This window comes from Salvia miltiorrhiza, chromosome 7 (assembly GCF_028751815.1).
Source record: "Salvia miltiorrhiza cultivar Shanhuang (shh) chromosome 7, IMPLAD_Smil_shh, whole genome shotgun sequence".
In the NCBI taxonomy this organism is placed as follows: Eukaryota; Viridiplantae; Streptophyta; class Magnoliopsida; order Lamiales; family Lamiaceae; genus Salvia; species Salvia miltiorrhiza.
The window spans coordinates 11,547,743-11,561,973 of record NC_080393.1 but is presented as its reverse complement, the minus strand read 5'-3'; the positions used below and the strand labels follow the sequence as shown (position 1 = coordinate 11,561,973).

At 34.2% G+C, this 14,231-nt stretch overlaps 1 protein-coding gene across 1 annotated transcript; it reads right to left on the bottom strand.

The window, feature by feature from the left end:
- Positions 1-3,301: 3,301 nt before the first annotated feature.
- On the bottom strand, positions 3,302-12,348 carry LOC130992556 (protein transport protein SEC23 E-like). The gene is made up of 12 exons (XM_057917232.1): positions 11,282-12,348; positions 10,923-11,096; positions 9,261-9,422; positions 8,489-8,631; positions 7,924-7,999; positions 7,623-7,792; positions 7,288-7,360; positions 6,112-6,189; positions 5,307-5,468; positions 4,954-5,217; positions 4,005-4,109; positions 3,302-3,765 (listed from the first exon to the last, which is right to left on the bottom strand). The coding sequence occupies exons 1-12, from the start codon at positions 12,065-12,067 to the stop codon at positions 3,613-3,615; spliced, it is 2,346 nt and encodes a 781-aa protein (XP_057773215.1). The 5' UTR covers positions 12,068-12,348; the 3' UTR covers positions 3,302-3,612.
- Between the last annotated feature and the right edge of the window lie 1,883 nt (positions 12,349-14,231).

The window sequence follows — 14,231 nt, the reverse complement described above, 5'->3', positions numbered from 1 at the left end:
ATAAGCTCTAAGAGCTTATAAGCTCTTTTAAATAAACTTAGCCAATCACCCTCTTAATCTATCCATATATGTACTATGTACTATACATAGCATAATGTTTTTATAAATTAAACCAGATTGGTCCAATTCAATTTCATCCGGTTCAATTATTAATTAATTAATTAATCCCACGACTGATTTATCCTTCACTTAAATTGGCAACGATTATATGATATGATGCATTTTTCCCCTTTTTAAATAAATTAGCATTTACATTTTGTGCAATGTACCAGAAAATCTTTTATATTTCTATGTTTATATAAAATTGATATTAATTCAGTTATCATATTTATAAATATAATAAAAACAATAATTTTAAATGAATATATTTAAATTCAATATTAAAAAAAATAAAAAGAATTCACAATAATAAAAATTGATATTATGAAAAGGAAAAAGAAGTTAAAAATGAAAAAAATAATTAAAAATAAATTTATTCAAAAAAAGGTGAGACGAGAGAATTTTTTAAAATTTTAATCTTTAAATAAATATAACTTTTACATATAGGGCACGTTTGATGGCATGTATTATGGGATATAAATTATATTTCTCGCCCAAAATGCATGTTTGATGGGCTTCATGAATAATAGTCAAGGCCCGCCTCAAATGAGTAAGCCCGCTTCAATTTCACTATTCCTCAAGCATAATTCATCAGCCGCATACCCCAAAATTAGTTATACCTTGTGGAACAGTGATTTAGACTAATTCTTTTGTTCACGAATTTACCCCTAGATCCACTTCAAAAATAATGGTAGATTTTTTACCTTACCTTGATAATTTCAATTCCAATTAATAAAATAAAATGTATACAATTTCAGTAAATTTCATTCTCCAATTAATAATTTTATAAAAAGATATATATTAGTAAAGTTCTTGTATATTTATTTTTAAAGAGAATCGATAATGGTTCTCCACATTTTCATCTTTCAGATCCGTCCATTTTGAAGCTTAAAAATTTATTTTTTAAAAGATAGATATATATATACATTTTTTAAGCTAAAGATTTTTAATAAATAAACAAATATAAGTTTCATTTTTTGTGTTATATATGATCTTCGCCTCCGTAATTTTGTACATAATTATGGACACAACATCTTTATTAATTCTCTCAATCTTGCATGGAATAGATGCGTAGTAGTTGGATAAAATTGATTGCTTGACATGATTCTTGATTTGAAGATGCCTTAAATAGATCAATACTTATAAAACCTTTATTAGCCAGATTTGGCCTGCACAATATCTGAAGATTTTCAAGAAATATGTCATTTCAATTATAAATTTACTTCACCCACCAACTGCCAAAGCTTAAATTTTTAGTAATCACCTACATCTTTTACAATTTTGGTCAAGGATAAGACCGAAAAGTGATACATTATAAATGCTAATCTCCTCCTTCAAGTGAAGAACATCTGCATTTCATAAACTCTATGCTTCCTACAAAAAATGAAACCATTTGGTGAGCCTTCGCAAGATTGGTTTCTGTATAATGGGAAATGGAACATTGGTCTTGATTCGTACCTAATCAAGCGGCTCGTGGAGCGAGAAGAGGAGTGTAAGCCGGTGTCTCCTGCTGATTCGCCGCATGCTTATATATGTGCCATGGAGGCACTAAACAAAGAACTCGGCGCCGACGTAACATACAACAACGTTCTCGATCGTGTCAATTTCCTGAGGAAGCGCTATAAGTGCTTCAGGAAGCTTGCATGTCGTGTGGAGACAAAGTGGGATGCCATTAACAATCGCGTAATCGCCTCCTCTCAATTTCAGAGAGTTGATGAACGAAAATAAACCGAGGTAGAAGAAACACCAGCATTAATAATTTTGGAGGGCTAATTCCTTTGATAGTTTGGCGCCCTAATTTCTGAAAAAAATGGCGCCATTTTGGGGCTTCATTTTCCCCCAATTATGTAAGGGACTGCTCGGTCAATATTGTAAATAGTGAAGGGTAATATGGTAATTTCATGGGATAAGCCTTACATTTGTACATATTATAAGCATTATAGCTGAATGCATCAAACACGGAAAACAAGTTATACATGTATTAATTACTTTCTATCAAATAAAAGACTAAAATAATTAATCACACCAATAATGGATTAATTGTCCCTATATAATTAATATGTGAGATAATGTGACATACTATCAAACGTGCCCATAATCTTTTATAACAAACACATAATATAAACACAAAATCACCTATACACTCGGGTGTACCGTACACTCGAGTTGACCCGTATTTAGATCATGACCTGCATGCTAATCCAAATCCGCATCCTGACTTAAATCATGTAAATGACACTATTCATTTATACAAATAACACTGCTTATAATTGACATTATTTGATTATATAAATGACATTGTAACATTTTAAAAAGTTATAGTGTTATTTTCAATCTTATAGTGTTGTTTTAAATACTAGCAGAAAGAACATACGTTGTATATGTAATTAATGCTATTTTATTTGATAATTTAGTATTTTAAAAAATCTATTAATTCATTACTTTTATTAATTTATTGGATGAATATATTTATTATAAGCCTTATCAATAGCTATAGAAATATATCACATTGATTTAGTGTAATATCCAATGAATTAATATATTCTTATGAATATATAATATGTAAAATAATTTTAAAATAAAATATATAATAGGAGTAAAATAGGCAATCCACAAGTTGTGCCTTAAGATGCCTTATGCACTTTTTCTATTACTATAGATTATAGTGTCAATTACAGGAAGTGTCATATACAATGTTATAGTGTCATTTATACGCAGTGTTATTTGTATAACAGAATAATGTCAATTACATGCAATGTCATTTGTATAACCGAATAATGTCATTTACACGAATTTAAGTCAGGATGCAAGTTTGGATTAAGATACGGGTCGGGATCTAGATACGGATCAACTCGATTGTACCCAAGACCACCTCTAATATAAATCATTGGATTTTGATATAATCCCAATGGGCTACTACTATTGTACTCTATTAATAAAGATATTTTAGAATTTAGTGAGTTATATTGAATAACTTAATAGAATATTAAGAAGTATTTTATTGTTTTTATTTTCTAATTTTAATTGATTCAATTAAATACAAGAGTAAAAAATAAAAACAACAATATGATACTCTGAATACCAAGGCAAGAAGAGAAGCCATTGCACATTGAAGCAGTCCCTAAAATTAGCCAAATAGAAATGGCATCACATCCTCAAATTCAATACCAAAAATGCAACTAGTCATTCACAAGAACGAGTATAATGGGAAGAAACTACCAATATATAATCCTGTCAAATACAAAAATGTCACTTTTTAACTTACAACTATACCCTTAGGTTTATCCAATAACTATTTAAGTTACAAATTCCGCGAGCACCTCAGAATCCAATGAAGCAAAAGTCCTCTCGAGCCCGAAAGGAATAGCAGCAAAGCAACTACTCATTGTTCAAACACTGAGGGTCTAACCTCATTCTCGCAATTGGACGACAATAAGGCATAGTTTCAAACATGAACAACTAGAAGAGCCATAATTCACTCCAAGAAAATCATCAAGCAGGCGAATCACGTCCTTAAGAAGCTTGGACAGCAAGCCTCTGAAGGTGATCAATGAATACTTGTAGACTCACATCATCAGTGAAGATCACATCTGAACCAGTATGCATCATTTCCTGTGCATTACTGTAGGTGGCTGAGGGATTCAACTTTGCCAGCAAAAACCTTGCCTGTTGCCAACATTTTCCACACATTTAAAGATGGAAACAAATTAAAGAAACCAGAATTTTCCGATTCAATAAACAAATAGACACCATAATCAGACCAACCTAACATCCCACAGTAAGAGGCTTGCTAGAATATGGTATCACATTCGACTCAATCAGGAAAGTTGTTCATCATAAGTTAAAGAACTCCCATACGAGACACATGAAAAGTAGATTAAATATTATCAGGAGGTAAAGATTACCTGAGAACCATGCTGATCACAGACCACGAGCCTCGGTACAGGAAAACGGTCACGAATTATTAATTGGGAATCCTCTTGTGGAGCTTGTAATAACATAGCAAAACCCTACGAATGCAGGAAGGCTTATTACATGAAAAATTTCTCATGCATGGAAACACAATATCAACCTAATGTAACGCAGCAAAAATGAAGCCTCTTATGATCTCTGTGGACTGAATACTAACCATGAACAGTAACATAGGCTGTTGTAGATGTCTAGAGACGAGAAGAAAGATATTGACTTCCAATAGATGACAATTATGACCAGGAAAACCAAGGAATTGGTACAGGAAGAATACAAGAGAGCAATTGTGTGAAAAGTAACATTAGCTAGTGTAGATGTTTGATGTGATCTCCACATATATTATGATTATGACCAGGAAAACTATGGAATGGAACAGGAAGAAAATAAGAGAAAAACCGCATGAACAAACCTAGAACTGAACTCCAAAGCATAATTCTGGGGACTAGGAATTGCAATCGTTACAATACAAGCAAGGATCAGAAGCTCTTTGAGGACAATATAAACTATAATTCTCTTAATCCAACAGTACTCCATATATAAGCTGTACAAGAATCAAGCCTCCACTAGGACAAGATGGAATAGATAAGACATCTTCCAAAGACAAATTAATAATCATAATAATACTCCACAAAAAGGAGCAAATCAGCCATTATAAGCTAATATGCAGTTTGTGCACTAAGGTTTCCCTAGTCTGTGTTCAGCGTCATTTTACACACACGAAAAGACAGCCAAATCAGGAAAAAATTAATACCCAGAATTTTAATACACACATTTGATAGAAAGCTTAAATTCAATTGAGGAAACGATAGGATATCTAGTTATCTACCTAAAGAGTTCAAATGTAACAGCATTCATCAACCAAAAAAACCAAAATTTAAAACAAACCTGATGTTCTGGCTGGTTCTGGTAGCCCATATTCCTCCACTGAGCTATAGTCATTCCATGAAAAATAACAACACTAAAATAAGAGTCCAGCAGGAGAATACGATCCGCTGCAATGGATTGAACATCAAGCAAAGCTGGTGCAGGAAGTGAATTAAATGCATATGATATCAATGATGGTTGAATCATGACTACAGCATTGCTTATAGTCTCCCGATTCAACAAAATGCGGAAATAGGCTGTCTCATCCGGGCTATTGTTAAACACCTAGAGAGAAAGGGAAAACTAGAGAGATTAAGAACTATAACACAATATAAAAATGAACAAGTAAAACATAAACACTGAGAGCAATTCACCTGTACAAATTGCGACCGTCGCAGATTAAACATGAACTGAGGAAACAATGAAAAACAGGAGTTTAAAGTGAATGAGGCGGGATCATCTTTACGATATTCCCCAAATTTGGAACACAAGCGTATCAGATTCCTATCTAACCATCTTGTCGCGTCAAAACCCTCCTGATAACATATTCACCAAGTAGATTATTATTACTAAGCAATAAATTATATGATATTATAAGTTTGAATCAAATCAAATTCGACCTCTAAAAAACCAATTTGATTGTTTATTCTTTCTACCCTTGACGAACTATATTCAGATCTAATAAGTTCATATAATGAATATTATTATTAATATTTGAAAAATAATCAAAAGTAAAGGGTTGGTTGTTCATAATATAACTGAACTAATTTTATCAAGCAAGAAAAGAAAAGTACAGGGGAAAAGTCATCCCTAAAGTATAAAAATGATCTTATCTGGTATACATATTGTTCCTTAAATGTATAAAAATCATATGTATGAGACTTGGTAACCCAATTGATTATCTTCTGTCCATCTTCAAAGTCCTGTTAACATTTTCTTGTAGCTATTATCCTCCAAATTCAACTATTTGTTTTCTCAATCACTCCCAGATTTCACATATTTCATTTTGTCAGTACAGTAATATCAATCTCCCCTTTTCAAATGCCCCAGCGGAAGAAAACCATTATCTCTGAGTGAGATGGCCACATTTATAGCCAAACATAGCAAAAACTAGGTTTTTTCCCTTAATATTCATAGGACCAGTTTGATCTTAGGCCAAAGATATGGGACAAGTATTACCTCCATTTCCATTTTATAAGAAGCTAGTCTAGCCATTACTACAGCAGCGACTTCTTGATCAAATCCTTGAACTAAATCCTGCAGGCACATAGAAAATAGGGAAGAATTTCAGCCAAAGCCAGAAATATTCAAGGTTAAACTTGGAGTTTGCTAAATCTGAAGAATAGGATCCAACATACTGGTCCAACATAATTACCTACTGGAATTAAAAAGCACACGACTAAGTTTGAAATCAAATAGATTTGGACACTCAACTCTATAAGCTCATATTTGCAAAATAATTGCAAGAACGAAAAGACAGTGAACATAAACCGCTTACATTTCAAAACATCACAAATGCGATTTGACCATAACAGAAACATTATTCCAAGAGTAAGGATTAATTCACATGCTAAATGTTAAAATAAGTAACAATGCACCCTTATACTCATTGAAATAAATTATACTTTCCTACGTGCGCAACTAATAAATTATATTTTCCGAAAACATGTTAACAACAATAATAAGAAAACTAAAAAGAAGCATGTTCACAACACATTAAACCATGACTATTTCCCAATAAATAAATTATACTTTCCTACATGCACAACTAAATTTCCTAAAATATGTTACTCCCTCCGTCCACAAAATATTTGCCACATTGTGGATGCCACGAGTTTTAATAAAATGTGAGTAAAGTTGTTAGTGGAGTAAGGGTCTCACTTTAAATGTGAGTGGAAATGTGTGAACCCTACTACTATTAATGGAAGTGGCTATTTTTTTGTAAACGGACCAAAAAAGAAATTGTGGCAAATTTTTGGTGGATGTAGGGAGTATATCATATATCCTCATCTTCTTCTTCTTCACCAAAATCCTTATCATCTAGAGGTTCCCTTTTCCCAATTTTTTCACACTTATGAGCTCTTTTTTATTTTTTAGTTTCTTCTACAAATAAGGTTACTATCTAAGAGCGCAACTTATACTCATTGAAATGTATGAAAGAGAACCAAACCCTACAGCAATTTTCATTGACCCACATGCCTTAGAGCCTAGGTTCACCACTTCACAGAAGTAGCCTTGAACGCTCTTGATAGACTGAGGCATATGCATCAATAAATAACTATGACCCACATTTCCATGTTGAAGGATCTTCCCAGACAATAAGTAAAAGATTGGGAGAGAGAAGAAATATCCAACCTCACTGCCCACCACCCATCGTCGTGTAACAGTTGTGACTCTCAGCCGCATCTGGCCGTCAGAGCTTTGATAACTGTATCCCAAAGAAAAGAAATTATATTACAGTTCAACATCTGTAGGTTGGGATTACAAATTGGTAAGATGGAAACAGACATCTTCATCAAGACAGAAAGAGCTAGGATTACCATCTTGGATTACAAAATTGGTAGGAAAAAAATTGAAAAACAGAAAAAAAGAAAAAAGACCAACAGAAGTTTGTATCACTAGTTGGAGCTCATTCAGATACTTGATAGGTTATAGTCTTAATTCTAGCACTCATAAAGATTCCACATTACCTAGTTAGAAACTGTATGTATAATTGAGGACTTGGCCCTGCTGGATCAGACTTTTCACTAGACGAAACGTCAAAGAAAACAGTTAGGCAACTACTTTTGTCAAGGCCACACATCTTCCAAGCTGTAGTATTCCCCTGTCCTATAACTGTGCTAGCTACAGCAGGCCCTTTCTGCACAAAAGATTCTCACATCAGTACCAAGTCATTGTAACATCCAAAAACAATAACCTAAAACAGAACTAGAATTAGATTCTGACACAAATTACTGCCAAATACAGTAAGAAGAAGTTTGGATTGAAAACCTTCTCAAGTGAGGTGCATGGACCAATGATTCCTTGGACTTTTATATCCTTTGAGCAGTTGACCTCCAGCGTACCACTAAAAATATTCAATGATTATTAATTCAGATGTTAGAAATGACCATAATGTTCTGATTTATTCATGCATCATCAAATTAGATTCAGAAATCAGACAATCAAGCAATATTTCACCTCAAGACAAAGATAGTGGCTGCTAATCTGAACATATTTGATAGTAAAGAAAATATTTCTAATATATTAAAGCCAATGAAACATGGCTCAATGGCAAAGAAGAAAATCAGTCAGAGATATTTTAACATTGGCCCAGATGTCAAATGTTGCAAAAGTGATGGCTCGATTCAAATTTGATGGCAAACTAATACACGCAAATCTGAGATGCGTTGAATGTATTAGACTGAACTCAATATTATTCAAAATAAGACAAACAAGAAACAGCATAATCAGGATACAAATATATAAATTATAAAATAGGCAAAACGGTGTGATTATGAAATAAGAGATAGTATATCCTCCTTTGCTTTGATAACATGTGACTGCATCAACTTACTTGAATGCAAGCCCCAATGACTGCTCTCCAACTTCAAAAATGCGCTTGAATGAATCCTTAAAGACAGAGTGGCCAAAACTTTCAGCCAGAACGACAAGTCCACCAGTTTTTTCAATGGCAACCTTCATCTCAGCAATCCCAACCTGAAGACTTACACTGTTAAGTAAAGCCTTGAATGGTTGAAATCGGAATCTTGTAGAGGTGTTAGACGCATCAAGTCCTAAATAAGTCAAGGCAGTGCTCAATAAGGGTCAGCCAAGGAATGTAAGAAGATGTCCCCCCCTCCATTTTTTGTATTTATCATCAAAGTTGAAAATGAGATATGCGTATTTAATATATCCTCTACAGCAGAGAGTACGGACTAGTGGTGAACAAAAACAAGTTCTGAGTATGTATTTTGGTTGGGGGAGTTTAGAAACATGGAGATTTATGCTAGGATATCCATACAAAGGAACGCGGGCGAGAATTTTTAGATAGGAGTACTCCTTTTAATAGGTAAGTATTCAAGTATGACTCCAATAGTGCATACATTAGACTTTTTATGCCAAGTTGCCATCCCCAGTACATGTACTCTCACTTCAAAAAGAAACCTCACTCCAAAAAGATGATAGAGAGATCAGAAAATCAATAATTTGAAACAGCAATTTCTTTCAGTTTCACATAAACCTCTACAGTTCATCTACAACATATGTATAGCATGACAGTAAATATACAATTAACACAAACCAAGATCTAGCAATACAAAGACAAAGTCAAGTTGACCACTGCAAACCTGATCGAGAGCAGAGGCAAAGACGTCCAGCACATGGCCTTGACTAACCAACTGTTTTCCAAGTTCATCGTAGAAATGGACTGCTTTTTTAAAGAAAGGTGCTGCATCCTTGTCAAGATCCTTATGTGAACGGACTGGATCAGACAGATCTTTTGAGACAATCTACAAGCCAAAGAACACTGTTATTACCACCTCGGTTTCCAAACAAAATCATACAGGATTCAAAATGGTAGAGGCAGCATTGCTAGAGTCCATTGAAAAATTGCTATACACATTACATTTCAAAATAGGATAAGAGTCGGTAAATATTAACTGATGGCAAGACAGATAGCATCTCCCAGTTCCAGATGTTGGTTTGCAAATAACTGAATAAGGATTTAGTAGATACATATACAACCATACCAGCCTCAAAAGTAATGATGAGATAAATATACAAGAGAGAGATTCACAATGAAAGATATAAACCATAGGTACGGACAAATCATGAAGAAACATATACCAACAGTTCCAAGGTACTGCAAGTAAATCATAATTTCATTGATTTTCCAAATAGATGTCGCCAGTCGCCACAATGGAAAGTGAAGGGAGAATTGGATGATTGGAGAAGGGGGGCAATGGTTTGCAAGTATATAATGTAGGATTGCCTGCCAAAAGATAAGATGGAACGGGAGCACAAGATAAAATAAGGATGACAAACTAAAAGGAATGTCTAACCTACATCATTTAGTTGATAGAATAGGCTCATATTCTCGGTTATATGGAAAATATTGCACCCACCCCTAGGAGATCGTCCCAAGAGACGATTAGTAGGTCATAGAAAAATGGCAATTATTTCCATAAAGTAACAGTTCACAGTTCATAGAAAATGTCTACTTTTCTAATTTCCCATAAATAACTGCACCACAAAAATATGGACAGTTGAAAAGATAAAGCAAAGCTAAGCAAAGGATCTTGCAGTGAAGATCTTGCAGTGAAAAGTTAAAGTGACTAACATCAAGAAATTCACACTAAAACCCCTTATTAATGTTTTGGGGTTTATGGTTGGATTTGAACATCTTAATAACCAAGAAAACTAAATCAGTCACTCTGCTGTGTCTCAAGGGCCCAGAGAATGAATCTTTCTGAAGATTACTTAGGCCAGCCCAACAGCTGAACTATTTGGCGGAGCTATGCCTTGTAAGTAGTATGTTTGTAAACAATATAGAAAATAAGAAACCAAAAGGTAAAGCATTAAAAATAATCCAATTCCACCACTTCTATGGAGAAATCAGGTCCAGAGAGATCAAAAGAAGTCAAAGTAGCAAGGCCGATTTTTTTGTTGAACATATGAAATATCTTCTCAGTAATTCAGAAAGCAAGTTGCATTGACACTATTTAATCTGGAGCTTGTCTGTATTGGTTCAACTTGTAAACTATAGCAGCATTGATACAGCCACAACAGTTTCAATTCAAAGAACCAAGAAAAATGATTGCCAGGAGTTTATTGGAAGTCCAATTCAAAGGAAAAACAAAAAGATATAGAAACATAGCACCAAAAGCAAAGAACCATTTATCACATAAAAGATCCTGATTGGGGGAAGCATAAAAAGCGTAAAACAACATCAATTAAAATCATGAGCAAGTAAGAACATGTAGCTGATTTGTAAAGATTCAAGGCTTTACCGATCCGGGACCTTCTGTGCATGGACCCCCTACCAATGCAATCATCCTTGCACCAGTCCCTGCTGTTGATGCCCCTAGAAGTCCTGTGGCAACACTCAGCGCAACTCCTGTACACCTCAATGCCCTGTTACCTGGCGCAATCGGCCATTGATCTGTCACCAACTCATCCAACAACTGCACCACAAACAGTCAAACAAATAGATAGATTGACATAACCAATGATCCAAACTGCCACTACGTAATTCAATTACTGAATAATAAGTCACGTTTATTTTCAACAACTATATCCAGGCTTCAAACTTGATCCGCAAGACCAAACCAAAGACATAATACGCAGATAGCAGGAAAGGAAACATTACTGAATTCAGTGTGTATTCGCATTCAGACGCAGGTAACAAAAATCTGTTGATCCCGGTGTTTGGCCCAGCTCCAGCTCCAGCCACAGGGCTCGGTCCACCACCACTCTTCTGCATACCCGGACCAGCCCGCCTACTTCCCTGCACAGCAAGCCCTAATTGCTCCAAGACCTGATCTTTCGATATGTCCTTCGATCCCCTAAAAACATAAACCTTTGACATCTCCGAGAACCCCAATTCGTGCACCTGCACCTGCGTGCCATACGATACAAACCCAACCATAGCATTTTCCGGCAGCATCCCAATCGCCCGTTTCAGCGCCGATTTGGCAAATTCCAACTCCTCCTCGATCATGCAGGTATCCAGAACAAACAAATAAATCGGAGAAGACGTCACGGCAGGGTTGAAATTCTGCGGATTCTGGTAATTCGGGATCAAATACTCAACAGAGGGAAAATTGGGGTACAATTCGGCAGGCAAATTCGTCTGCGAAATCGAGGAATAATGGTGCGGGAAATGGTTCCTCTGAAAGCAGAAGGGGCAGATCCATATGAGGGCAGTGAAATCAACTCGGCAGAAGGGGTTTAGCACGGCGGAGCATGTCTTGCATCGGAGCGGCGTGTAGGGCAGGATCTGCAGATCCACGTGGGGGCGGATCGGCTGAATTGAGGCAGCGATTGGGATGACGCACTTGGACGCCTCCACCTTGGATCGCGGCCAATTCAGCCATGTCATCCGGACTCCTTCAATTCCTTCTGGGTCGGTTTGAGCTAGCTCCGGCGCGGCCATTGATGATGCAATCAGCGTGCTATTGGACGGGGAAATTTTGGAATAGGGGGTTTTCTGGATGAGGGTTTTTGAGGAATTTGCAGTTGGGCGACCCCAAAGGCGATAGAGAGGGGGAAGAGAGAGCGGAGGAAGAGAGAGAGAGAGGGGTCACGCCGGGAGAAGAAGGGAAGAAACGAAGTCAAGAGTGTGTGTTGTGTGTGAAAGCAAATGGCCTATGAAACGTAATTGAAGGTGCAATGGGTAAAAACTAAGGGGCTACTATTCATGTCTCAATCTAAAAGGAAACCATTGCATTTTTTCTAAATCTCCAAAATAAAATAACCCATTCATCTCCTAAAATCTAATAATTCTCAAAAATTTATAAAACTCGACTATTTTTAATCTTATTGACACGAAATTTTGTAGTTTTTGGATTACTGGTCAAAAGATGTCTGTCAATGGGTTGAGATTCCCTTGAATTAATTTGGAAATTGGATCTTCATTGCCGATCAATTACTACTACTATTTTTCTATATTGTTATTTTACACATTAGATTTATTGCACATTGAAACATTTCCAGATATTCGTATTATTTTGATGAAAATGCATATTTTACTTTCAATCCAAGTTCATTTTTAAATTCAGGTATTATTACTCCTGAAACTTATCATCACCGTTTGATTTATTAAAACTGTAGTTTTGTAGCTCGTTTTTGTTCACATTGGATTGGATGTGTTTACTTTGATTGATAAATTTATAATGAGAAAATGATGAATAACAAAATTTTATGACTTTAAATGTCTTATTTCTTTTTTCATATTTTATACAAATGAGAAGTTCACTATTTTTCCTTCTTTATTTTCACTTCAATTAATATCTCTCCTTAAAGTGAAACTCCTTGAAATGAAAATAAAGAAGGAAAAATGATGAACTTCTCTTTTGTATAATAAAATATGGAGAAAAAAATGAGGCATTTAAAGGTAATTTTTATTATCCCTCATTTTCTCATAATGAATTTATCCATCAAAATAAATGGATCCATATAAAAAATAATAAGAATAAGTCACTAACAACAATAAGTGGATAATTGTTTTTTTTTTTAAAAAAAACAATAAGAGGATAATATCGATAATGTAGAAGCTGAATTTATTCAAAATGAATTATGTAATTTCACCGATAAGGTCTTGCTCTAGTGATAAAGCCGAGACACCCAAAAACTTATGTTCAATTCCGTCTGCGTACAGTGATGTTTTCCCATTTTATGTGGTATTGTATTCTCGCTTGCGTGCGGTGTTGAGGTCCCACACGTAGGGCATTTTTCGTCTACGTGCGGTGATATTTTTCCACTATTGGGTGGTGTTGAGGTTCCGCCTGCGTGCGGGTTGCATGATTGATCATATTCAGATACCTCTTGTAATTTAAAAAAAAAATGTAATTTCTATAACAAGCTTATTTAGTGTTTATAAAACAATGACATATATTATTGTTTTAAGGAAATCATATAAAGTGTTCAATGACATATATTATTGTATATATATATATGAAACATCAGTTTTTGTTCTTGTCAGAATTTCTCTTTCCTGCATTTTTCATATTTTTTGTCCCCTCTCCCTATCATACATTTTTCACTATTTTTTTTCATACAATTTCTCTCTCTTCTATTCACTCTTTCATATTTTAGTGATTTTCTAAAAAAAAAAATAGTTATAATTGATATGTGGAAAGATATTCTAATGCATCTTAAATTAAAGATAATGACAAAATCTTTAATTTGGTATAAAAATCATAAAATATAAATTTTGAAAATTATAATAGTTTAATAATTAAAAAAATATAAAAGATAATGATATTTTTTAAAACTATTATAATTTGGTACAATTTATAAATAAATAAATATCTTGTTCATAATTCACTCCAATCTTCTAAAATTTTATTTATTTTATGAAATTGTATGAAAAACCCACTTTATCTAAAATATGATGCACCATACTTTATATTTTAATTATAATAGTTTAATAGAAGAGGGAGTATATTCTCTTTTATTATATATTTGTGAATTATTTATTTATTTATTATGATGCATCATACTATATAATTATAATAATATAATGCTATTTTTCATTATCAAAACATTTTTAATTATTTAATAACTATAATTGTCATTACACTTCATACAAAATTGAA